The 25,834-nt window shown below is 42.0% G+C and overlaps 2 protein-coding genes across 4 annotated transcripts in view; one reads left to right on the top strand and one right to left on the bottom strand.

The window, feature by feature from the left end:
• Positions 1–5,769, bottom strand: part of LOC106571279 (ras-related protein Rab-3C) — a 63,078-nt gene extending 57,309 nt beyond the window's left edge. The window contains exons 1-2 of one of the 3 annotated variants that reach the window (XM_014144166.2): positions 5,668–5,769; positions 3,876–4,085 (exon numbers count right to left, since the gene is read on the bottom strand). In XM_014144166.2, coding sequence (XP_013999641.1) covers positions 3,876–4,085; positions 5,668–5,676 — 219 coding nt within the window. In that variant the 5' untranslated portion in view covers positions 5,677–5,769. Of the gene's footprint in view, positions 1–3,875; positions 4,086–5,377; positions 5,531–5,667 lie in introns of those variants that run through there. The other 2 variants (XM_014144171.2, XM_014144155.2) reach the window with 2 other exon arrangements.
• Positions 5,770–18,295: 12,526 nt separating this feature from the next.
• Positions 18,296–23,838, top strand: LOC100195918 (serine/threonine-protein kinase PLK2). The gene is made up of 12 exons (XM_014144140.2): positions 18,296–18,532; positions 18,842–18,949; positions 19,047–19,163; positions 19,335–19,464; positions 19,806–19,989; positions 20,432–20,630; positions 20,836–20,986; positions 21,279–21,518; positions 21,746–21,826; positions 21,990–22,149; positions 22,364–22,604; positions 22,960–23,838. The coding sequence occupies exons 1-12, from the start codon at positions 18,353–18,355 to the stop codon at positions 23,149–23,151; spliced, it is 1,983 nt and encodes a 660-aa protein (XP_013999615.1). The 5' UTR covers positions 18,296–18,352; the 3' UTR covers positions 23,152–23,838.
• Positions 23,839–25,834: the final 1,996 nt, after the last annotated feature.

Here is a 25,834-nt window from a genome sequence, read left to right as displayed (position 1 = left end):
GTCAGGATTGGGGCTTGTAAGGGTTATGGTTAGTAAGGGTTAGTAAGTGTTAGTTAGGTTTAGTAAGGGTTAGTACGGGTTAGGGTTTGTAAGGGTTATGGTTAGTAAGGGTTAGTAGGGCTTAGGGTTAGTAAAGGTTAGTAGGGGTTAGGGTTAGTAAAGGTTAGTACAGATTAGGGTTAGTAAGGGTTAGGGTTAGTAAGGGTTAGTGAGGGATGGTTAGGGTTAGTAAGGGTTATTAACGGTTAGGGTTAGTAAGGGTTAGGCTTAGTTTGGGTTAGTTAGGGTTATGGTTAGTAAGGGTTAGGGTTAGTAAGTGTTATGGTTAGTAAGGGTTAGTAAGGGTTAGTTAAGTTTAGTAAGGGTTAGTACAGGTTAGGGTTAGTAAGGGTTAGGGTTAGTAAGGGTTAGTGAGTGATGGTTAAGGTTAGTAAGGGTTATTAACGGTTAGGGTTAGTTAGGGTTAGTTAGGATTAGTAAGGGTTAGGGTAGTTAGAGTTAGGGTTAGTAAGGGTTAGTAGGGGTTAGGGTTAGTAAAGGTTAGTTAGGGTTAGTAAATGTTAGTAAGGGTTAGTGAGGGATGGTTAGGGTTAGTAAGGGTTATTAACGGTTAAGGTTAGTAAGGGTTAGGCTTAGTTTGGGTTAGTTAGGGTTATGGTTAGTAAGGGTTAGGGTTAGGGTTAGTAAGTGTTAGGGTTAGTTAGGGTTAGTCAGGATTAGGGTTTGTAAGGGTTATGGTTAGTAAGGGTTAGTAAGGGTTAGTTAAGTTTAGTAATGGTTAGTACAGGTTAGGGTTAGTAAGGGTTAGGGTTAGTAAGGGTTAGTGAGTGATGGTTAAGGTTAGTAAGGGTTATTAACGGTTAGGGTTAGTGAGGGTTAGTTAGGGTTAGTAAGGGTTAGGGTAGTTAGAGTTAGGGTTAGTAAGGGTTAGTAGGGGTTAGGGTTAGTAAAGGTTAGTTAGGGTTAGTAAATGTTAGTAAGGGTTAGGGTTAGTAAAGGTTAGTTAGGGTTAGTAAATGTTAGTAAGGGTTAGGGTTAGTAAAGGTTAGGGTTAGTTAGGGTTAGAAAAGGTTAGGGTTAGTTAGGGTTAGTAAAGGTTAGGGTTAGTTAGGGTTAGTAAAGGTTATGGTTAGTTAGGGTTAGTAAGGGTTATGGTAGTTAGGGTTAGTAAGGGTTAGGGTTAGGGTTCGTTAGGGTTACGGTTACTTAGGGTTAGTAAGTGATCATGACTAGGGACCAGGCAGTATTCATAAAGCAGTGCTGATCTAAAATCAAATATTCTGGTAGGAGTGCTGATCTTGGATCAGATAGACGGGGAGGAGTGCTGATCAGTCCATTCATTATGCTCAAAAAGGCACAACTGATTCTATGTCAGCACTCCTACTCGGAGACTCTATGAATACTCGGAGACGCTTTATGAATACATACTCGGAGACGCTTTGTGAATACTCCGAGACGCTTTGTGAATACTCAGAGACGCTTTATGAATACTCAGAGACGCTTTATGAATACTCAGAGACGCTTTATGAATATTCAGAGACGCTTTATGAATACTATGAGACGCTTTATGAATACATACTCGGAGACGCTTTGTGAATACTCAGAGACGCTTTATGAATACTCAGAGACGCTTTATGAATACTATGAGACGCTTTATGAATACATACTCGGAGACGCTTTGTGAATATTCTGAGACGCTTTGTGAATACTCAGAGACGCTTTATGAATACTCAGAGACGCTTTATGAATACTCAGAGACGCTTTATGAATACTATGAGACCAGAGACCAGTTCCGTTTTAGATGAGAGAGGATGCACATTTTTTTAATGAGCATAGCCTTATTTCTTTTACATCATATTGGATGACTGTCATTCATATTCCATTCACCCAGCTCAATGTAACATCTAGAGTTTTAGGCTTTTACATGATACAACATTTTCCCCTGTACCCATCATGAGGTTGCTACAACCTAGCCTAAGAATTAAAGTTTACAACGTAGGTGCACACAGGTAGTGACACATTCAATGCCGCCTTGCACACTCTTGCCTGCATCTAGCTGATCTAAGGTGTAATCACTAGTCCAATAATTGCAAATGTGGGTTTCTATTGGACAAAATTCTGGTATGTTTATCCCCGTTTCGTTCTGTTTGCTTCCGTTTAAGAAACGCTTTTCAACAGAATCGGCGGAATGAATACACTCCTGATCACATAGAAACACATTTCACGTTCATAGCAGCCACATAAAAACAGCATGATCACTTTGCTCGTTGTATATATAATTATTTCTCGCAGCTATCTACGTGTTCTCCTCCTCTCACCTTTCCCCTTCGCTTGTGGACTTCAGTGCACAACACATCAGTTGTCTGTGACCAGGCAAAAAAGCTTTTCCAAGCCAAATCTTCATATCATGACCGCTACACACAACCTGCATCGTTGTCATGTCATAGTCAACATAGCTACTAGAACTAACGCATTAGTAAACCCGCTACAATCATGCTGTAAGTAAAGTGTACAATCAGTAAGCAGTTTAGCAGTTACACAAGCAGGACCCGTTGGAAATAAATTTTAAAAAACAAAAGCTTACCTTGATTTGGGTAAGTGTGCTGCTGAGGCTACTGTAGACCTTCATTGCAAAACAGTTTGTTTTAATCAATTATTTGGTGACGTGAATATATTTAGTATAGCTTTATCTAAAAATGGATAACTTATTTTTTTTACGTCTCACTATTTTATTTTTATGAAATTCACTCTCTAGAGTGGATAGAGACAAGCGCATGACAAAATCTTTATTCCATACATTCCTATACAACCCCTTAAAAGGCTTCAAACACACAATAGCTTTCCACATAAGCATGAGTAAAATATTACAGATGGAGATAACATTCCTTTGATCTCTGATGTTACCATCTTGGAAAACGATTAGTCATCATGTCAGCATCCTGTAGACAGAGGGATTTGTCCCTCTGAAGACGTTCGAGCTAGAGACTCATCTATCCATCCTTGTCTACCTTTTATTCACCCTCTTTCAAAGGAAGTGACAGCATCATTTCAGACACTTGTAAAGAAAATGTCCTTCATTAACACCATCAAGCAGGGTTAGACCTCACTTGATTGGAGAAATAGACAAGAACATACTGGGCTGCCATTATAATTTCATATCCTTCAGACATTTTTGCTATACGAGGCACATAAAAAAAATCATGAATTCGTGACAATTATTAAGTGCCAAAAAATGGATTGGTCAGACCTGGGCCTCACAAACGACACCCAGAGATAATAAAGTCCTTCCTGAATCCTTTTGAAACTGCTGTCACTAGCCTCACAAACACCAGACAGTTTCGCCAGTACCCCAGTGCTGTAGGTTTAATACTATAGCTACTGGGCAGAGAACAAAATACAAAATCAGACTTCCTGTCTTCAAAGCATTTTGAATGTAATATTGTCACTAAGTTAACTCTTGTGAACATGACAGAGTGACCAACCCGGAGTTCAAACCTAGGTCGCCTTCGTACGACAAGACTGCATCAGTCCAGCAGCCAACTGAACTAATTCCTAGGCCAGGGTCTACACAGCTGATTCAAATAATCAACTCAGCTTTGACTATTTGAATTAGCTGTGTAGTGCTAGGGAAAAAAACTAAATATGCACCCCTTGAGGGCACCAGGACCGAGTTTGGGAAACACTGGACTAGGCATTAGCTTAGGAGCCAACAATAGGAATCTTTAGGTCCCCTGCAAGGTTCCTTATCACACAGACACAGTTCTGAACTACCTCCTTTACAACGGCGAACAGTACGCATACTGTAACATTCGACAGTAGGAAACACTCTTCGAGTGAGGAGAGCATCATGCCACAAAAACACACTTTAGACTCACCCATATCTGTAGTTTGATCCGCTTGTCATTCTTGTAGACTGTTTTCACTTTGAAATCTATGCCCACAGTGCTGACGAAAGCAGAGGTGAAGGAATCATCGGCATAGCGGAAGAGAAAGGAAGTTTTTCCTACACTGCTGTTGCCGATGATAAGCAGTTTGAACATGTAATCAAAGTTCTGGTCCGAGCCCTCTTGCTGTGTTGCAGCCATCTGCAAGAACAAGACGGTTCAAATTCAAAAGCAATTGGTGTTCAGCGAATGGGGTTTCAGAGTTCGCTAGACCTGATCATTAGGTATGCATCCCAAATGGCACCCTATTCTCTGGTGCAATACTTTGGACAGAACCCTGTGACCGCTATTTCATCAGCATCCGCATCCCTTTTAAATGTTCAATCTATGGAGGTGTTATTAAAGAAATGATAAGAGCAATGTAGCAGGGCTGTTCAGATCCAATAACTCAACCATGAGACATACACAGACCCAGGCAAGCCTCTACCTGGCTAAAGGGAGGGAGGGAGACATTTTCATTCACACATTGGGAAAAGGGGTACTATATGCCTTTCGGCTATTTCCTTTATTAATCAAGCTCTGACTTTAAGACTTCTTTACAGGAATGATTACTAGATTATTTTATAATCTAGTATTTTACAATCTAATCTAGTTTCACTCAATTCATTCTAATCAACCTAATAATTATGACACACCCCTCACTATTGTCATTGGTTGCACTAATTGCACTGTTTGTCTACATAACCTGGTTCAAGTATTCATGACATCACCCTGAAGAAGGCACAATGATGCTGAAACGTTGGTGTTTTACCCAATAAATTAGTGGGAGTGAGAGAGAGAGAGAGCAACTCTCTTTAATAAAACATTTTTATAGCTTACAAAATTATTATGTAAAATCAAAATGCAAAATGATTACAGAAGGTTAATGCAGTTAACTGCACACCATTCAAAGTTCCACAACAAAATACATTACACTTTCATTTACATTTGATGGTGTATTATTTCTGTCTAGCCTAGCTATAAAAGCTTATAAATAAGAAATGTTAATCATTGAACATCAATTGTATCTAATATCAATTAGATCTAATGTGGGTTAATTTGGTCCAGCTCACATAGGCTAGGCTAATAAAATGATGTGCCTAATATAATTACTAAATTCAAGCGAACAACTAACGTTACAGTTCAACCGCTGGCTATTAATTCAATCCATAGTCATGTAAAATAGGCTAATGTTTTTCCTACAACTACAGGGTAGTAAAGCACCCCCACCCCCATATTGACACCGTATGTTCTTCACCATCAGTTCGCTTTTGCATAAAAACATATTGTCACTCTGCCTGTGTACAGATACGATTTCATGCGTAGCTCTCTCATTTTCAGTGTGGCCAGATGCGCCTGATTACCATAATTGCCATACAGTTTTTACAAATAATTCACAGGCATATATGACTACAAATATGTCATGAGAAATAAAGGGCCAAAAAACATACAACTACCTGCATAGGTGCGTCCTGGAGCGTGCCACTAAATGACAAACAGATTTCCAAATGTGTTGTATTCAATTCAGCGAGTGATACCCAGAGATGCTCCGCCTGTGCCTCCCTCTGGATTTAAGCAACGGAGCTGTCCCCTTTTTTCAAGCCAGACGAGAGCGTGCAATGACACGCGATTGTGCGCGTTCACAGTCGGTTAGTTCTATCTGGGATCCTTGGGACTTCCGATCCTAAACCCTAACCCTAATCCCTACCCTTAGCCTAGCCATAACCATAATCCTAATCCTTACCTTAACCATTTCACCAGGTCATCTTCAATGGGTTAGGGATGTGCCAACGATACGGGATAGCGAGAACCGTTCACAACCACACAGCATGTTGAGCTGATGGGGAATGTAGTCTTTTACCAGTCATCAATGACGACAAATACTTTGATTGGGTTAACTAGGCTCACCCAAACAGTTTAACCTAACATAGCAGGCTAAAAGAAAGGCTCACATCGTAATCTGATTGGTTTTGGAGGTTGGCCCTTCTATGGTGATAGAGGATGTTCCTCTGTGATTACTACTGAATCCTGTTGATGATCTAACCTTGGTAGAGAAAATAAAAGATTGGTTAGAAGTCAGTGATATATGGAAACTGGTTGACAATTACATTGGTAGAAGTTTTTATGCATTTTTACTGCTTTTCACCTTCCTGAATTGTGGAGATATGTAGAAGTGGAGATATGTAGAAGTGGAGATATGTAGAAATGGAGATATGTAGAAGTGGAGATATGTAGAAGTGGAGATATGTAGAAGTGGGGATATGTAGAAGTGGAGATATGTAGAAGTGGAGATATGTAGAAGTGGAGATATGTAGAAGTGGTGATATGTAGAAGTGGAGATATGTAGAAGTGGTGATATGTAGAAGTGGAGATATGTAGAAGTGGAGATATGTAGAAGTGGAGATATGTAGATATTGAGATATGTAGAAGTGGAGATATGTAGAAGTGGAGATATGTATAAATGGAGATATGTAGAAGTGGAGATATGTAGAAGTGGGGATATGTAGAGTGGAGATATGTAGAAGTGGCGATATGTAGAGTGGAGATATGTAGAGTGGAGATATGTAGAAGTGGAGATATGTAGAAGTGGAGATATGTAGAAATGGAGATATGTAGAAGTGGAGATATGTAGAAGTGGAGATATGTAGAAGTGGAGATATGTAGAAGTGGAGATATGTAGAAGTGGAGATATGTAGAAGTGGACATATGTAGAGGGGGAGATATGTAGAAGTGGAGATATGGAGATATGTAGAAATGTAGATATGTAGAAATGTAGATATGTAGAAGTGGAGATATGTAGAAGTGGAGATATGTAGAAGTGGAGATATGTAGAAGTGTAGATATGTAGAGTGGAGATATGTAGAAGTGGAGATATGTAGAGTGGAGATATGTAGCGTGGAGATATGTAGAAGTGGAGATATGTAGAAGTGGAGATATGTAGAAGTGGAGATATGTAGAAGTGGAGATATGTAGAGTGGAGATATGTAGAAGTGGAGATATGTAGAGTGGAGATATGTAGAGTGGAGATATGTAGAAGTGGAGATATGTAGAGTGGAGATATGTAGAAGTGGAGATATGTAGAGTGGAGATATGTAGAAATGGAGATATGTAGAGTGGAGATATGTAGAAGTGGAGATATGTAGAGTGGAGATATGTAGAAATGGAGATATGTAGAAGTGGAGATATGTAGAAATGGAGATATGTAGAAGTGGAGATATGTAGAAATGGAGATATGTAGAAGTGGAGATATGTAGAAGTGGAGATATGTAGAAGTGGAGATATGTAGAGTGGAGATATGTAGAAGTGGAGATATGTAGAAGTGGAGATATGTAGAAGTGGAGATATGTAGAAGTGGAGATATGTAGAAGTGGAGATATGTAGAAGTGGAGATATGTAGAAGACAAACAGATGAACTGTCAGTATACTCAGTTGAACTGTTGGCGATAGTAGTTTGCCTTCAGTGGTTGGAGGACATACAACCTGTCAGAATTATAGTACGCTCAGATTCCCTGTCTGTGTTGAATAGTTTATCATCTGGTAAATCTAATAGGAGTGACCTACTATTGGAGGCATTAATGTTATTGTGGAGAATCGAGAGACTGTAGTAATGAGATTCTGCTGGGTCCCAGCCCATTCAGGTGTGGTAGGGAATGAAATTGTTGACCAGACCGCCAAAAGGGCTTTAAAATGAGATATAATTTATGTTCATGCTCCACTGGGTAGAAGTGAGGCCAAATGTAAGATCAAAGCCATTTTGATAGATGTGTGGCAGAAGACATCAGACTCTGAGCCTAAGGGCCATTTATATGCTCTTCAAAGAATGGTAGGTGGACCAAGATTCAAAATTCAGATTAGGGAGGAAGAGGTGGTGTTTGCTCGATTGCGTCTATGACATTGTACATCGAACCCGTCATTACATCTGATTGGCAAGAATGTGAATGGTTTGTGTCTTGAGTGTATCGTTGATGAAACTGTGATTTTGATTTTGCATGTGTTGTTAAATTGTTGTAAGTATGTTGAAGAGAGGGAAAGATTGAAGTGTAGGATCATTGAGGTTGGACAGAGTGGGTGGGTGGGGTGTTGGAAGGGAATTTGGGGATGGTCTTTTAGAAGTTATTAGGGCTCTTTTTTATTTTCCAGGTGTACTGAGTTAGGTAGGAGGATTTAGAAGTGTGGAGCTAATGTTGTAAACTGATTGACCTCACACTCCAGCACCTTAAACGTTTGTTTGCTGACCACAATTATGTCATAGAAGAAGAGGAAAGAAGAATTTGATTGGTGTAGAACCTGTCAATCTGGATTTGACGCTTGCCAGGTGGGTTATATGCTGTGCTCTGTCTGGAAGTTTAGCAAAAATGACTAGATTATTGCTATAAAGTCGCTGGTTAAAAATGAAAATAGGAGTTTTAAATGGTAATCAACGTGGAACATGACTGAATTTGTGAGCAGTGATCACGTTGTCGCCAGTAATGTAATTACATTTCCCTGTTATCTGCTATATCTTGGACGCTAGGTGAAAGACACAGCAGCACTAGTACAGTACCAGTTTTTGGACGATGACACTTTAGAATGTTAATTTAGAATGTTACTCTGGCGACCTCTAGTGTTCATGGCAAAAGGAAAAGAAAGTTAAATGTGCAGACTAGAGCTGATATTCCACTAACTAGTGAGCCTATTTAGCAACTTCTCGTCCTCTTTCATTGCCCCGTGGATTTCACTAACTGAATCAGTCTCATTCTATACTGAACAAAAATATAAACCCAACATGCAACAATTTCAAAGAATTCCTGAGTTATAGTTTATAGGGAAATTAGTAAACTGAAATAAATGAATCTGTCCCTAAACTATGGATTTCACATGACTGGGAATACAGATATGCATCTGTTGGTCACAGATGCCTTAAAAAAATGTCAGTATCTAGCAACCATTTGCTTCATGCAGTGCGACATCTCCTTCGCATAGAGTTGATCAGGCTGTTGATGGCCTGTGGAATGTTCTCCCACTCCTCTTCATTTGGCGGACCTGGAACATTCTGTCCTACACGTTGATCCAGAGCTTCCCGAAAATGTTCAGTGGGTGAAGTGCCTGGTGACTATGCAGGCCATGGAAGAACTGGGAAATGTTCAACTTCCAGGAATTCTGTACAGATCCTTGCGACATGGGGCTGTGCATTATCATGCTGAAACATCAGGTGATGGCGGTGGATGAATGGCACGACAATGGGCCCCAGGATCTCGTTACGGTATCTCTGTTCATTCAAATTGCCATGAATAAAATGCAATTGTGTTCGTTGTCCGTAGCTAATGCCTGCCGATACCATAGGAGAAATGCTCACTAACAGAGGTGTAAACAAATTTGTGCACAAAATTTTAGAAAAACAAGATTTGTGTGCGTATGGAATGTTTCTGGGCTCTTTTATATCAGATCATGAAACATGAGACCAACACTTTACATTTTGCGTTTATATTTTTGTTCAGTGTTGTATGAATCCTGTATGTAGAAATGACACAGCAGATAGTCATAGAATTATAGTGAGAATATAATAGTGATATAGTTTGGGTTCATGGTCTCAATTCTAAACTTTAGTTATATCACGCCCTGACCTGAGAGAGCCTTTTTATGAGTCCTGTGCCTACGCCCAGAGCCAGGCCTCCTGCATGTCTCCCCAGCCTGGTGAGTCCTGTGCCTGCGCCCAGAGCCAGTCCGGAGCCGCCAGAGCTGCCCGCCTGTCCGGAGCCGCCAGGGTCGCCCGCCAGTCCGGAGCCGCCTGTCCGGAGCCGCCAGGGTCGCCCGCCTGTCCGGAGCCGCCAGGGTCGCCCACTTGTCCGGAGCTGCCAGGGCCGCCCGCCAAATGGGCGCAGCCAGGGTCACCCGCCAGCCAGGCGCAGCCAGGGTCGCCCGCCAGCCGGGCGCAGCCAGGGTCACCCGCCAGTCCTCGGCGCAGCCAGGGTTGCCCTCCAGTCCGGGGCCCGCTGCGAGGGTCCCCAGTCCGTGGTCGGCGGCAGTAGATCACGCTCTAGGGGAGCCATTGAAGTGGGGTGAGCCAGTGGTGGAGTGGGGTCTGCGTCCCGCTCCAGAGCCTCCACCGCGGAGAAATGCCCACCCAGACCCTCCCCTATAGGTTCAGGTTTTGCGGCCGGAGTCTGCACCTTTGGGGGGGGTACTGTCACGCCCTGACCTGAGAGAGCCTTTTTATGTCTCTATTTAGGTTTGGTCAGGGTGTGATTTGGGTGGGCATTCTATGTCCGTGTTTCTATGTTTGGGATTTCTTTGTTTCGGCCGGGTATGACTCTCAATCAGGAACATCTGTATATCGTTGTTGCTGATTGGGAGTCATACTTAGGCAGCCTGTTTTTCCTTTGGGTTTTGTGGGTAGATGTTTTCTGTATAGCTACTTTGCCTTATGGAACTGTGTAGTCGTTGTTTTGTTTATTTTGTTTATTTTGTAAGTGTTCACTTTTCTCAATATAAAAAAAGATGAGCATTCATATTCCCGCTGCGTTTTGGTCCTGTGTTCACGATGACCGTTACAAGTTAGTACTGAAATACAGTGTTTGGGAGTAGTGAACTGCATGTAGTTCAACTAGTAATGAAACTACATGTTTGCAGTAGCTTGGTGGTCATTGAACTAAATTCAAATCTTGGTTTTCAGTTAATTACTTGAAGCTAACTACTGAACCTACACTACTTTAAAAAATATATATATACATTTTCTGTATCAGACCTTAATTCTCACTTGACATTTTTTGTTGGGGGGGTGTTTAATAGGCTAAATTACACATTATGTTATCATCTGACCCCAAAGTGAACTGTTCTTGCAATATGTCATCTATAATATTTCAGATTTAGATATGATAATGTTTCACAAAGTATCTTGGATGTGGTGAAATACTTTAAGTAAACCTTTTTTTTTATTAAGGCTAGCTTTAGTGTAGCTTATCTTTTTCCAATGTGAAGTAACTGGTAGTTTGGTAAACTAAGATTCCAGAGTCACTTTTTTTATTAAGGCTAGCTTTAGTGTAGCTTATCTTTTTCCAATGTGAAGTAACTGGTAGTTTGGTAAACTAAGATTCCAGAGTCGCTTCCCCAACACTGCTGAAATAATACCTAGGTTAGTTGTACCTAACCAGGTAAAACTCCAGACCCTAATTATTATCAAACACTGTGCACTCTTATATGGCCTCTCTGCATGGTCACAGCCGTGGGATGTCACCATGGAGGACTCCATCGAGGTCATGCTCCAGGAGCACAACACAAGACTCCTCTACAGCTACCAGAACAACAGCTCTGTTACCTTGTGGATGTCGGCCATCTTGACTGGGGCTGTGGGTAATGGTTGTGATGCCAGGCCTGAAAGTCCCCTTTAGGCTCAAGGTATTGTTAGTCATATTATACTTTTTTGAAATACAACTTTCTGTATTTTGTGCGTTTTATTGAACAGAGGAAGAAGATGGACAGAGAGTGCCCTGACAAAGGCAGTGGGCTGGATTCAAATCCACATTAACATCGGCAGATCTGCATGCTGTAGACGGCGACACTAACTGATTGGACCAACCAGGCATTAGTCCAGTGATATTTTTAACCAGATGCTCAGACAGACATTGACTAGCTCATACAACTACAAACATACTGTACAAAGGAGTTCTCTCGCACTGAAACCTATCTCCATACCTAATATGATCAAAACAAACAAAATCTATTCATTCACTTAGGCCAAAGGACAGGGACATTCACTCAGTTATGTCCAATAGTATTTTGAGCATTGACATGAATGAACAATATAACTATTATCTATCACCGCATGACTAGTTATGATGTGAATGTCATTTTATACTCACTGCAGTGAATGAGACAAGTCTGCCCAACAACTGGCAGTTGGGTTCCAATGCACTGGGTTTGAGATCAACTCACTGCTGCAGACCTACCCACGAGATAGAGCCTGGTGGACGGGAATAACATATACTAAGGCCAATTTTGTCAGCAAAGATTTCTGGAAGGTACAGTATGAATTCCATGTTTTATTGATTTATTTTATTAAGTTTATTGGTCAGGGACCATGTAGGCTACCTGTCCAATAAAAAAGAATATAAATGACAGAAATATCTGTGTCGATTGAGATCATGCTTCTTATTTATTTTAATTTCCAGTATGTGCAGTAAGTCACTGGAACAGTATGCAAAACATTTTCATTTTACCATAACCTCTTTTACAGTCACAACAATGACACACAGTGTAGGAAATTACTAACGGATTCTCTACCAGTAATCATGACCAATATCGTCAGAGATGGAAATAAAAAGTTCCACTGCTGTTGTCGAGAAGCCCTGCTTCATTTGCTTCTATGCTATGTTCTTTTCTTGTCTTTTGCAGACGGATCTATCACGATACAACAACTGACTGTATTTTTGGCCCCCGCAGTGGTAAGTTTCACTTTTTTTAAAAGCCTGGTGGACCACAAGACTCAAACCTGTTCAACCCTGTTCACTGAAGTAAAGTCTTACTTTTGGGCTGGTATTACCTCTCAACCCACGTAGCACAGTATCTAATTCCCTTTCTTCATATCTGTGCCATTGCTGTCTGACAGATGGAAGTTCTAGAGGAGACGCTGCTGAAGGAGCTTTCTGAGGATGCCAGGGTGGTGGTGTGTCGCTTCCCCTTCGCTCATTGGCCACACACCTGCTCCAAGGGGGCGGGGTTAGACCAGGTGTGGGGCTATGATGTCAGCACTGTCCGCAAGCCCTATCCTTCGGTGTCTCAATAGGTTAAAGTCATATACATTTCATTCGGTTACATAAATACTTTTCCTTAGAGCTAATGGCAATATGCTCATTGCCCCTCGGCATGGTAAGCAATGGTGTGCAAGAAAACTTCTTAACAAATGTTCCATGTCATTTCATTGGCCCCACATAATGGTCTGTACAATGTGCATGTTGAATTACAAAAGACCATGCTGGCTATTGCTGCCCCTCTAAAGCTTCAATAGTATCTTATTAAATCTTAGTCACAGAATAGAAAGGCTGTTAGCATAATGTTTAGCAGAATGTAAAATAGAAGGGAATAAAATGTATATGCTTGTTTACAGTGTTTACTATAACTTTAATGCGCATTTACTTTGTTGGATATGAAGCAAGACCAAAGACATAGCCTAAGGATTGCATGCTTGAAGTAATTTTTGTATTAGTTCACATGTGTGACCTTATTATTTCCTGGGAAGGTTTGCTTTTCAAATGTCTTAAGTCAACTTGAAGCCACAAACAAGAAAAATCGCCCTGAGAAAAGTGCTCTATTGAAGACTGTGGTTGTGGTCAGAGTTTATCCTGCAGATAATTATTAAGATCTATGCACAGCTAAGCCACTAGGTCCAGCTGCAGCAGACGCATCACTATTTTTGACGGCCCTTTGGTAGTTGGCGTAAATGCCGTCCTCCTCCTCTTCTTCTGGGGCATCACGCATAATACAGTTCCCCTCACTACCCTCTTGTTCTGGGGCATTATACATCATATAGTCCCCCTCACTACCCTCTTCTTCTGGGGAATCACACATCATATAGTCCCCCTCACTACCCTCTTCTTCTGGGGAATCACACATCATATAGTCCCCCTCACTACCCTCTTCTTCTGGGCCATCACACATCATACAGACCCCCTCACTACCCACGCTTGCTGAACAGTTGCCAGCAGCTGCCTTTGGCTCCTCTGGTCTTGCCAGTCGCAAATTGTCATAGTCACTCTCATAACACCCAGGTCTACCACTGTGGCTTCCCATAGGGTAGCCAGCCGCCATAGACATTGACACGCCATACGTGAGGAATGGGAGTGGTGGTCTTTCCATCACAGGACATGGTTGACTGTTCTCAGAGACTCTAGAGGATTTCGCTGGAGGTTTGTTGATCTGTGTTAGCTTGGGTGAAACTTGGGAGATGGGCTGGTCCTGCCTGGTCTTGCGACGCCACCAATAAGCTAGGCCTCCACACACACCAAGCACGATGAGAACAAACGTGACCGGACCCAGGATTTGACCCCTGCTGGTGTTTGGGCAGCAGTTGTCCCCACAGGGGGTTGTGGAGGTGCAGTTAGACATGGTTGGTACAGGAGGGTCAGGATAGGGAGCTGCAGAGGAAGGTAGAAGCAGGAATGTAGAGAGATGGAAATAGAATGCAGGTGAATTGAAACTTCTAGATGGAATGAATTCAGGTAGCCTAAAGTAGTGGTATGAATTCAGGTAGCCTAAAGTAGTGGTATGAATTCAGGTAGCCTAAAGTAGTGGTATGAATTCAGGTAGCCTAAAGTAGTGGTATGAATTCAGGTAGCCTAAAGTAGTGGTATGTATTCAGGTAGCCTAAAGTAGTGGTATGTATTCAGGTAGCCTAAAGTAGTGGTATGAATTCAGGTAGCCTAAAGTAGTGGTATGTATTCAGGTAGCCTAAAGTAGTGGTATGTATTCAGGTAGCCTAAAGTAGTGATATGAATTCAGGTAGCCTAAAGTAGTGGTATGAATTCAGGTAGCCTAAAGTAGTGGTATGAATTCAGGTAGCCTAAAGTAGTGGTATGAATTCAGGTAGCCTAAAGTAGTGGTTCTCAACCTTTTCTGTTCCTCCTTTTAGAACAGTTTGTTAGACTCATACTACTTTTATCACAAGGAGTAGTACTTCAAATCCATGTTCAAATCAGCTACAGTGGGGGAAAAAAGTATTTGATCCCCTGCTGATTATGTACGTTTGCCCACTTACAAAGAAATGATCAGTCTATAATTTTAATGGTATGTTTATTTGAACAGTGAGAGACAGAATAACAACAAAAAATCCAGAAAAACGCATGTCAAAAATGTTATAAAATGATTTGCATTTTAATGAGGGAAATAAGTATTTGACCCCTCTGCAAAACATGACTTAGTACTTGGTGGCAAAACCCTTATTGGCAATCACAGAGGTCAGATGTTTCTTGTAGTTGGCCACCAGGTTTGCACACATCTCAGGAGGGATTTTGTCCCACTCCTCTTTGCAGATATTCTCCAAGTCATTAAGGTTTCGAGGCTGACGTTTGGCAACTCGAACCTTTAGCTCCCTCCACAGATTTTCTATGGGATTAAGGTCTGGAGACTGGCTAGGCCACTCCAGGACCTTAATGTGCTTCTTCTTGAGCCACTCCTTTGTTGCCTTGGCCGTGTGTTTTGGGTCATTGTCATGCTGGAATACCCATCCACGACCCATTTTCAATGCCCTGGCTGAAGGAAGGAGGTTCTCACCCAAGATTTGACAGTACATGGCCCCGTCTATCGTCCCTTTGATGCGGTGAAGTTGTCCTGTCCCCTTAGCAGAAAAACACCCCCAAAACATAATGTTTCCACCTCCATGTTTGACGGTGGAGATGGTGTTCTTGGGGTCATAGGCAGCATTCCTCCTCCTCCAAACACGGCGAGTTGAGTTGATGCCAAAGAGCTCCATTTTGGTCTCATCTGACCACAACACTTTCACCCAGTTGTCCTCTGAATCATTCAGATGTTCATTGGCAAACTTCAGACGGGCATGTATATGTATTTTTGAGCAGGGGGACCTTGCGGGCGCTGCAGGATTTCAGTCCTTCACGGCGTAATGTGTTACCAATTGTTTTCTTGGTGACTATGGTCCCAGCTGCCTTGAGATCATTGACAAGATCCTCCCGTGTAGTTCTGGGCTGATTCCTCACCGTTCTCATGATCATTGCAACTCCACAAGCTAAGATCTTGCATGGAGCCCCAGGCCGAGGGATATTGACAGTTCTTTTGTTTCTTCCATTTGCGAATAATCACACCAAATGTTGTCACCTTCTCACCAAGCTCCTTGGCGATGGTCTTGTAGCTCATTCCAGCCTTGTGTAGGTCTACAATCTTGTCCCTGACATCCTTGGAGAGCTCTTTGGTCTTGGCCACGGTGGAGAGTTTGGAATCTGATTGATTGATTGCTTCTGTGGACATGTGTCTTTTATACAGGTAACAAGCTGCGGTTAGGAGCACTCACTTTAATAGTGTGCTCCTAATCTCAGCTCGTTACCTGTATAAAAGACACCTGGGAGCCAGAAATCTTTCTGATTGAGAGGGGTCAAATACTTATTTCCCTCATTAAAATGCAAATCAATTTATACAATTTTTGACATGCATTTTTCTGGATATTTTTGTTGTTATTCTGTCTCTCACTGTTCAAATAAACCTACCATTAAAATTATACACTGATAATTTCTTTGTAAGTTGGCAAACGTACAAAATCAGCAGGGGATCAAATACTTTTTTCCCCCACTGTAGGTAACTGACTATAGTCTAGACGGTCAGAAATAGTAATCACGTCCGGTGCACGTCCACTGACTGAATAAGTATTTTCTGTGTCAGTGAAATATGCAATACATCAATAATTGGATCTACTTACAAAATAAAACTAGCATGTTTAGAGATAATGGATTACCAGAACTTTTATACCGACCTTTACAAAAACATACTATTTACTATCCTTTCTTTTATTGTTCACTGTTACATTACAGAGCCTAATGAATGCAAATTACCATCATGACATAAAATAGGGATGTTTCTAGTTATCGTCACATAAATAGGGATGTTTCTAGTTATCAGTTATCAGGACATAAATAGGGATGTTTCTAGTTATCAGGACATAAATAGGGATGTTTCTAGTTATCAGGACATAAATAGGGATGTTTCTAGTTATCAGGACATAAATAGGGATGTTTCTAGTTATCAGTTATCAGGACATAAATAGGGATGTTTCTAGTTATCAGGACATAAAATAGGGATGTTTCTAGTTATCATGACTTAAAATAGGGATGCTTCTAGTTATCAGGACATAAAATAGGGATATTTCTAGTTATCAGGATATAAATAGGGATGGTCCTGTATGGCTCAGTTGGTAGAGCATGGCGCTGGCACCGCCAGGGTTGTGGGTTTGATTCCTGGGGCCACCCATACATAAAAAGAATGTATGCACACATGACTGTTTGTCGCTTTGGATAAAAGTGTCTGCTAAACGTCATATATTTTCAGGATTTAGATAAGGACACGTCTACATTTTACCAAACACTCTTATCCAGAGCGACTTACAGGAGCAATTAGGGTGGGCACATCGGCATGTTTTTCACCTAGACAGCTCAGGGATTTGAACCAGCAACCTTTCAGTTACTGGCACAATGCTTTTAACCACTAGGTTACCTGCCACTCCCTTCCAGTCATCAGGACTTAAATATATTGATTTCAACGCACAAACATAAAAGCTAACGTACAAAAGTTGATCACGTTAACCCACTGTAATAATACAGTGATAGTATAGTACTACTACAATAGTAACAAGATTATAGAACAGTTAAATGCGTCTTACCTTGCAGTAGATTACTTCGACAGTAAAGCGAGACGACTGGAGTTTCTAATTGTCTTATATAGCTACTTCCCTTTCAGCCAACCACCTCTGGATTTGGTTTGAAAACAAAATGGTGTGAAACTGTCACACACCTCCTGCATATAGGTTTGTCACACATGGTGTCATGCCACTAGCTATTATACAGTGTATTTATCTTCATACACTGACCAATGCAGGTGGGGGGGTGGGTTGTAGTATGAAGACATAAGTTATATTATTATTATTATATTAAGACAGTACATTTTAAATAATAGAAAAACATGTTATTTATTCATATTTTATGATCAAACAGTAGAATATTTGATTTGTGTGAAATTAGGTAAACTTTATATACAACTGATTGTCATTTGACTGAGCAATAATAAAAAAAACATTGTCTAGGCCTCTATCTGTCTTCTTTTCACACTGATCATCATCATAACGAGGCACACAATATGTATGGAAGATGCGTTGAGTTCCACTGGGTGGCGTCCCCACCCCTCCAAACTCTATCAGAAAGGTTCCTATTGAATACACATATGCTAACCAAAAGGTGGTGTTTTTTTATGACCCGTGTAAGTGTTTTATTTATTAGGGACTATAGTAGCCCAACATCTCAGTCTCTTATTTGGCACCATCATTCATCATCGTCTGAAGGCGGTGATAAAAGTTTCAGTTTGATAACTAGAGATGGGATTGTACCCGAGATTTTCCGATATTATATAAATATATTTGACATATTTAACGAACATTATATTAGGAACGCTATGATTTGTTTCTTTTTTGTTGTAAATAAGTAAGGAAAGCTCATATGTGTATATTCATATGGAGCAGCTTGTCTCACATGGTTATTATGCCTACGAGTTTGCTCGGTAGAGGTGTTGTTACGTGCGCTCTTCAACACCGATTTGTTGAACATGGTTTGAAGTCATATCACGGCGGAGAGCCATACTGTGTGACGTCGATGGTTAGGGGCGGACACTCCTTTATAAAGCTCCGAGCGACTGTTCAGCAGTCCACATCAAATACACCAAGTCTCTCTCACTATAGAGCAGACATGGATATACTCAGGAGTATCGCTCACCAACCCACCATGTGTGAACACTCGGTGAACAAGCCCTCGGAGATCAAGAGGAAGAAATCAGAGGAGCAAATTCAAGCCACACAAGAGTTGTCACGGATTATTACGGATCCAACGAAGGGGAAATGCTATTGCCGAGGAAAAGTTCTGGGCAAGGTAAATTCATTTCAACAGATTGGTTAGGAATTCTACCTGGCTGAGTCTTTTATAAAATTCCAATATTGTCAAGGGGAAAAAAGTTGTTGTACACTGTTCATGTTATCATTTGTAGAAGCCTATTGCAAGCCATTTTTATAGATATTATAATTTATCACATTATTGGTGTAGGCTAGAAACTGTTTCAATGTGGCTCCATGCAATTACACCAATGGCTGTGAGATAGTGAGCGTCAGGCTACATTGATCCGCTGGTACATTTTCAGTACATCTTTGTTGATTTACCGATCTGACACTTCTCTGTCCATAGGGAGGATTTGCCAAATGTTATGAATTCACAGATTTGGCATCAGGCAAAGTGTATGCTGCAAAGATCATTCCACACACGCGGGTCTCCAAACCGCACCAAAGGGAAAAGGTATCCGCAATGCTTTATTTTCTTTTATTGATGGTGGTGCATGTCGCGTGTGTGTGTGCATGTTATTTGACCAAAGGTAATTTGAATTCCTCAATAGATTGACAGAGAGATTGAGCTGCACAGAATTCTCCACCATAAGCACATTGTGCACTTCTACCACCACTTTGAGGACAAAGACAACATCTACATTCTCTTGGAATACTGCAGTCGACGAGTGAGTTAAACCCTCCCCTAACCTTTACTGAAATGGTCAATTAACAAATGCTCATTTTCCGTTGCAAGATGTTGTTCGTTATTTAATATGACCCTGTTGACTTTGCTGCCTACTTCCTTGGTATCAACAAAGGTGACATCTTTTTAACCACTTCCTTTGTTTACCTTGCAGTCACTGGCCCACATCCTGAAGGCTCGGAAAGTACTGACAGAGCCTGAGGTGAGGTACTACCTCAGACAGATCGTCTCCGGGTTGAGGTACCTCCACGAACAGGAGATCCTGCACAGGGACCTGAAACTGGGTAGGTTGGCTAGTCACACCAGTCTCTGTTGGATCATTGGGAAAAATATTGTTTTTGTTTCACCATTAAACAAACAAATGGACCTTTCCTGTAATGTTTTAGGACAATGGCACATCCTTCAGGTCATTGATAGAACATTTGTGCTCATTGACTTCTGATTTTAACACAGCTTTAAAAGATGAATCATTCTACATTGCTGCATTTTGTGCATTTCATAAGATGTGCATAGTCAATTTCATTAGACTGCCTCTTGTATATTTCCTCCTCTTAGGTTATGTCTTCATTGTCATGACCAACGTCACTAACTCCACCCCCCCCCCCCCCACTCGTCCCCCCCGTAGGCAACTTCTTCATCAACGAGTCTATGGACCTGAAGGTAGGGGATTTTGGCCTGGCTGCCAAGCTGGAGCCCGTGGAGAACCGAAGGAGGACGATATGTGGCACGCCCAACTACCTGTCCCCTGAGGTGCTCAACAAGCAGGGCCACGGCTGCGAGTCGGACATCTGGGCCCTGGGATGCGTCATGTATGTTTGGTTTGGATACTTCCATGTTCACATTCACCTCAATGGAGCCTCTTGCTTCATTCAGATTCATGTCTGAATTCTTTAAGTGTTTAAGTCCTAACCTGAGATTTTAGTGTATTTAACCTTTATTTAACTAGATATGTTGGCTACTTAACATGGGTAAATCCTGCATTTGTGTCAGTCAGAGGTTTCAGAATTGTACTATAGGTTTAGGTTATGCACATGCTTCTCATGTTTGGATTCTGCTGTTCGAGTTTAGATATTCAACTCATGTTTCTTTGGACCATCTTGAGTGGGTGCAGGCAACTACAATTTATTAGTTGTGATTGTGTGAACACAAGGCTATTCCCTTGACTGTAAAACGGTGGAGTATAGGTCTGACCCAATCACTCAGTCATTAGTGGGGTTACTGACTGTCTCTGTCCATCCCTTGCATCTGCAGGTACACCATGCTCCTTGGCAGACCCCCGTTTGAGACCACCAACCTGAAGGAGACGTACCGATGTATCCGTGAGGCACGCTACACGCTGCCCTCCTCCCTGACGGCCCAGGCCAAACAGCTAATCAGCAGGATGCTGGCCAAGAGCCCTGCAGACAGACCACACCTGGAGGACATCCTCAGACATGACTTCTTCACCCAGGTGTGTTTTATGTTTGGAAGGGGGAGGCTGTCAGTCTCTGTGATTGTGACTGAGCTCAGTCACATACTGACCATGCACACTCAACACTTATCACCACAAGCACACCTCCTTTCTAACCATATTTAGGTGGAGATCAATCCATACTTGGTCCCTGGGCTACCTCGACATCAGGCTAACGTCCATTCCCTTTCTGTGTGTCTCCCAGGGGTTCACTCCAGACAAGCTGTCGGCCAGCTGCTGCCACACGGCCCCAGACCTCCACCACACCAGCCCTGCCAAGAGTTTCTTCAAGAAGGCTGCGGCCGCCCTGTTCGGAGGGGGCAAGAAGGACAAAGCCAAGTACTTGGGGACTTTGAGTAAGTAGTACTTTAAATGTACTCCCTGTCTGTGTGTGCTTATTATCCTAGTGAAATGTTAAGTATTGAAAGGGTATTTGAGTAGTAAGAAGGGGGATGATATAGCTCTCACATTGAGCAATCACATTTTAAATAAATTGCAATGAAATTTGGTCTACTTACTCCAATACAGATGCATGCGTGTATCAAAGTAACCTGACAAATAAAAAACAAAATGTTGATTAAAAACAATACTGATCTTACCTACGTAGTAGCCATCTTAGTTAAATTTGACACCATTTTCTGCTCACAGATAGAATGGCCAAAGAGGAAGAGGAGCTCACCAGGCTGCGGAATGACCTGAGGAAGACGTCCATCAGCCAGCCTCTCTCCAGACAGGCATCTGAGGACGGCAGAAAGCCCCCGGTGGCCCCCACTGTGGCCAGGCCAGCGGCCCCCGTCAAGGAAGGGGTCAACGGCACCAACAAGCAGCAGCTGAGGGACACAATCCGTTTGATTGTCAGAGGCACCCTGGGCAGCTGCAGTAGTGAATGTAAGTGCAGAGCGAGACTTGGCTTTGTGTAAAATTGCACACTATTCCCTATATTGTGCACAGTTAGATAATAAAAAAGTATGAGTGTATTTTAAAGTGTGCCAGTTACATTTGAGACAATCAATGTGGGATACAATAGGATAGATTCCTAGTTCAGCAGGATGTTTTTGAAACCAAATGTAAACATCGAGAATGGTCTTTGATGACATTTTTTTATTGTTCTGCAGGTCTTGAGGACAGTACCATGGGCAGTGTAGCAGACACCGTGGCCCGGGTGCTGAAAGGGTGTCTGGAGAATATGCCGGAAGGTATGTAATAAACATAACAATGAACTGAATGAAGATAGAAATGTATTTTATTTATATCACCGTGGCAACCTAAACATGTAATTAAAATGAAACCATACAAGAAATTAAGAGATTCTCAATTCTGTGGTATAGCCTGTAGTATTGAGTTTATGTTCCCCCCTAGCTGATGCCCTTCCCAAAGAGAATCTGGGCAGCAGCTTCCAGTGGGTGACCAAATGGGTGGACTACTCCAACAAGTACGGCTTTGGCTACCAGCTGTCGGACCACACCGTGGGAGTCCTCTTCAACAATGGCACGCACATGAGTCTGCTGGCAGATAAGAGGTGAGTAGTGCCACCCTGTCTGTAGTTTGGTTCCTGATCTTACTAATACATTCGCAAATAGGATTGTCAATTCCAAAGCTATTAGGTAGAAGGATATGTTTGGCCTGGCCAATCTCTAGGCATTGCTATTACTTAGCCATTCCATTCTCACATAAGGTGTTATCATGCCATTGGTATCCCTTACTAACTGTTTCCCCCTTGGTGTTCTCTCCAGGACCGTTCACTACTATGCCGAGCTGGGCCATTGTTCTGTCTTCTCCACCTGTGAGGCTCCAGAGCCATTCATAGGCCAGGTCACCATTCTGAAATACTTTGCCCATTACATGGAGGAGAACCTTATGGATGGTGGAGACCTGCCCAATGTGACAGACCCCAGAGCCCCCAGGCTCTACCTGCTGCAGTGGCTGAAGTCAGACCGAGCCCTCATGATGCTCTTCAACGACGGCACCTTCCAGGTACAGCTGCACAGCTATATCGCTTATTGTCTTCTTTGTAGATGACTGTTCTCTAAAATGAGTAGGGAGCCATTTTAGATTAACCCCTTTGACTGTGCTTCTTGAAAGTGGGGGACAAACTCCCTGATTTGAAAAACAAATGAGAATATATTGTAGCATATCCAGCAACACTTTCACACACGCAAACTCCTTGCTTTCACAAGTGCATTCGTCCACACCTTTCAAAATAAACCTCTAATCCGACTAGACTGCTAGGCTCACGCCTCACCACAGACAGTCTACATATAGCCACTCCCATGTGAAAGAATCCTTACTTAGTTGGTAGTCCTCCTAACCTCCCTCCCCTCCCTTGCAGGTGAACTTCTACCATGACCACACCAAGATCCTCCTGTGCAGACAGAGTGATGAGTACTTGCTCACCTACATCAACGAGGAGCGCATCTCCACCACCCTGCGCCTGAGCACCCTCCTAATGGCTGGCTGCAGCGCTGACCTGTGCAGTCGCATGGAGTACGCACTCAACATGCTGCTGCAGAGGTGCAACTGAAGAAACAAGACTGTAGCCATTTTGGGGGCTTCGGTGTTTGCACTAGAGGTCAAGAGGCTGGGATTGGTTTAACGGGAGAACATGTTAATTGACATGGCTCTGTTGTGGTTGGAGGGTGGAAAGTCTGTGGCAGCATGGACAGGATGGAATGGAGGTACAAAGAACTCATCCCTTCATGGAAAGCCAAGAGAAAAGGCTGGTAAGAGGAGCAGGACAATGCTGGGCTGGATCCAGGTGATACATTGCAAAAAGGAACTGAAACGCTAGTGTTTTTTTTTTGTTTTTTTTAAAGGACAACTTTTTGGCGTGGTTGCGGAGTTAGGTGTTTTGGTTAAGGCGAGGCTTCAACAGGGTGGGGATGAATTGAGTAGCTCTCTGCAGGGCAGAGGAGGAAACGTGTTACTGTGAAAACATTCCACAACACTAGGTGGGGAGTTGGCTTCTAGCCAGGTGGTCTTTTGCTAAGCCAATGGTGCAGCTACAACTGTGCCCTACTGTGACATCAAAGGTAGAGAAAGCCAGAGGACCTTTAAGGACCAATGCCATTTCACATAGTGTATATGAATAGATTAATTTATTACATGGTGCAGTATTTATTTAATAAACAAACCCTCTTTGTATATATTTTGTGACTGATGCTGTTTTAAATGTCATGATTTTCATTAAATCATAATGATGTTGCTGTCATAGTTTTGTCTTTACTCTCCCACAGTCCTGTTATTATCATCTAACAATTTAGATTATGTCCATATAAAATATTGTGGTTATCAACCAAGAGAATTAGTTATTGTTTGCGGTCCCATTTAATTATTATTAAGCTAGTCTAAACCCAATTTGGATGGGCATCCTCCATACAGAACTCAATAGCAGGAAATGGCAAACTTCACTAGTGTACAGGTCACCTAAAAAATATTTTATTTTTACACAGTATGTTTTTCTGACCATTCTATGGCTCTATATCCAGACAATTAAATGATTGCGTACATATGACTTGACTGGGTAAGGCTTACAAGTCAAACAACTTATGACTATTTTCTGTCAGGACCTTGAGTGCTATACAGGTCTTACTCTCTCCATGAAGCCTACACACAGTAGCTCGCTGTACAATGCATTCAACTACAGCAGCTATTGCTCACAATACACCATCACAAAGCTTTCTGCAGTATGTGGTTCTACACTCGCATTTATTTTTCTATTTCCAACCAGCCATTCTCCACTTAGCACGCATACTAAATCCACAGGGACTTATCCACACTGCCTTGAAGTTAAATTCTCTGTTGTTTTTAAAGACTTAAAGCATCAGCGAGGCTTGCTAAACATCACGTCGAGGGATTTTATTATTAAAAACACAACTCTGTTTCTCACTGGCAACTTGAAAAGGTTATGAAATCCAAAAAATCGTGATTCTCTTTACCAATGGGTTTCTGGTTTTGTACATCAAACTCAAATAGCTGACATTAAGCACTGTTAGCAAGGTAAGTGCTTTTTTTTTTTTTACATGTTGGACCAATGTGGTGCCGAGCAGCAATAATAGCATTTCTCATGAGAGAGAGACTGGTCATTGTAGAAGACTTTAGGAAAAGAAAACCTGGATGTCTTTTCAGCTCAATTATTTTTCTTGAGACCTGGATTCTGCAGCCTCTGCACCATCATTAGCCATTTCAACCCCATTAATCATTTAGCTTGGACAGGCTCCGCCATAGCGTACTTACTGAGTGAAATTGCTGAAAGGAAACAGCGGTGCACTAAGTGTGAATACATCCCCAGCCCTGTCAGAGGATATCCTGTCGTCACTCACAGAGCAGAGGGTGTGAAGACCAGGTTCGGTTGGTGTTCCCACCAACCCATTTAACTAAAAACAAACTACAAGACATAATGGAATGACGCATGTTATCAATATACAGACCGTTGGATAAAACAAGGATGTTATAGAGTGACGGTTGATAATTGCAGAGTGGTGTCAAGTTGTGCAACATGTCACCAGGTTAGATGTACAGTTTGACAAGTACAGAGTTCTGTTTGGAATTGGAAGCCTTCACACTATACAAAGAGAGATTTATGGAGTAGAGTCCTCCACTGTGAAGGACCGTTATGGAGGGATATTAAGTGGAATTGAAGAAAAGGCTCTTGCTGCAGAGACTGTACCAACAATGGTTACATAACTCCAAGGCCTGCCAGAGCCAAACGTACGGCTACACCTTCGTTGGTATACAAAAGGACATTACATGAGCGAGACGAGTAATGGAATTTGCGAGGGAAATGATGTCAGTTGGTTTCCATGTCAACTGAACTTTTTTTCTCTCCTTGAGAACATGTTTCTCTTTCGAAAAGCAATTCCAGTTGGCAATTCTTCACTTGGTTTTGATGGAGATGTTCCCGGGAAGAAAAAACTGAGGCCAGGAGGCTGTGTGGTTGAACAGAAGGGATGACAGGAGCCTCCACTCCATCTTGTCTGTTTGTGTGAAATCCAGGCCACTTTGTCCAAAATAAGTAAGGATCCAGATGATCTAATTAGAATGAATTAACAAAATAAGTGATATTCACTGTTTCATGTTATATTGTTGGCCCTCTGTGTGCATCTCTGCAGAATAATAGGCAGGGAATTACATTTTGATAGGGTGCTTTCTGGGATAATACTCTGTTCTGCTCTGCCTGCTCTGTATAGGTCATGGGCATGTATCTC

The sequence above is a fragment of the Salmo salar genome, chromosome ssa01 (genome assembly GCF_905237065.1).
Source record: "Salmo salar chromosome ssa01, Ssal_v3.1, whole genome shotgun sequence".
In the NCBI taxonomy this organism is placed as follows: domain Eukaryota; kingdom Metazoa; phylum Chordata; class Actinopteri; order Salmoniformes; family Salmonidae; genus Salmo; species Salmo salar.
Note: the sequence above shows the minus strand (reverse complement) of the source record. Positions and strands in the feature narration are given on the sequence as shown.

Excerpts from the sequence above, each read along its gene's own strand:
- LOC100195918 (XM_014144140.2), top strand. The coding sequence starts at position 18,353 with ATGGATATACTCAGGAGTATCGCTCACCAACCCACCATGTGTGAACAC. Across the intron at positions 19,164-19,334 it reads TGGAATACTGCAGTCGACGA|TCACTGGCCCACATCCTGAA; the intron begins GTGAGTTAAACC and ends TTTACCTTGCAG. Across the intron at positions 19,465-19,805 it reads GCACAGGGACCTGAAACTGG|GCAACTTCTTCATCAACGAG; the intron begins GTAGGTTGGCTA and ends TCCCCCCCGTAG.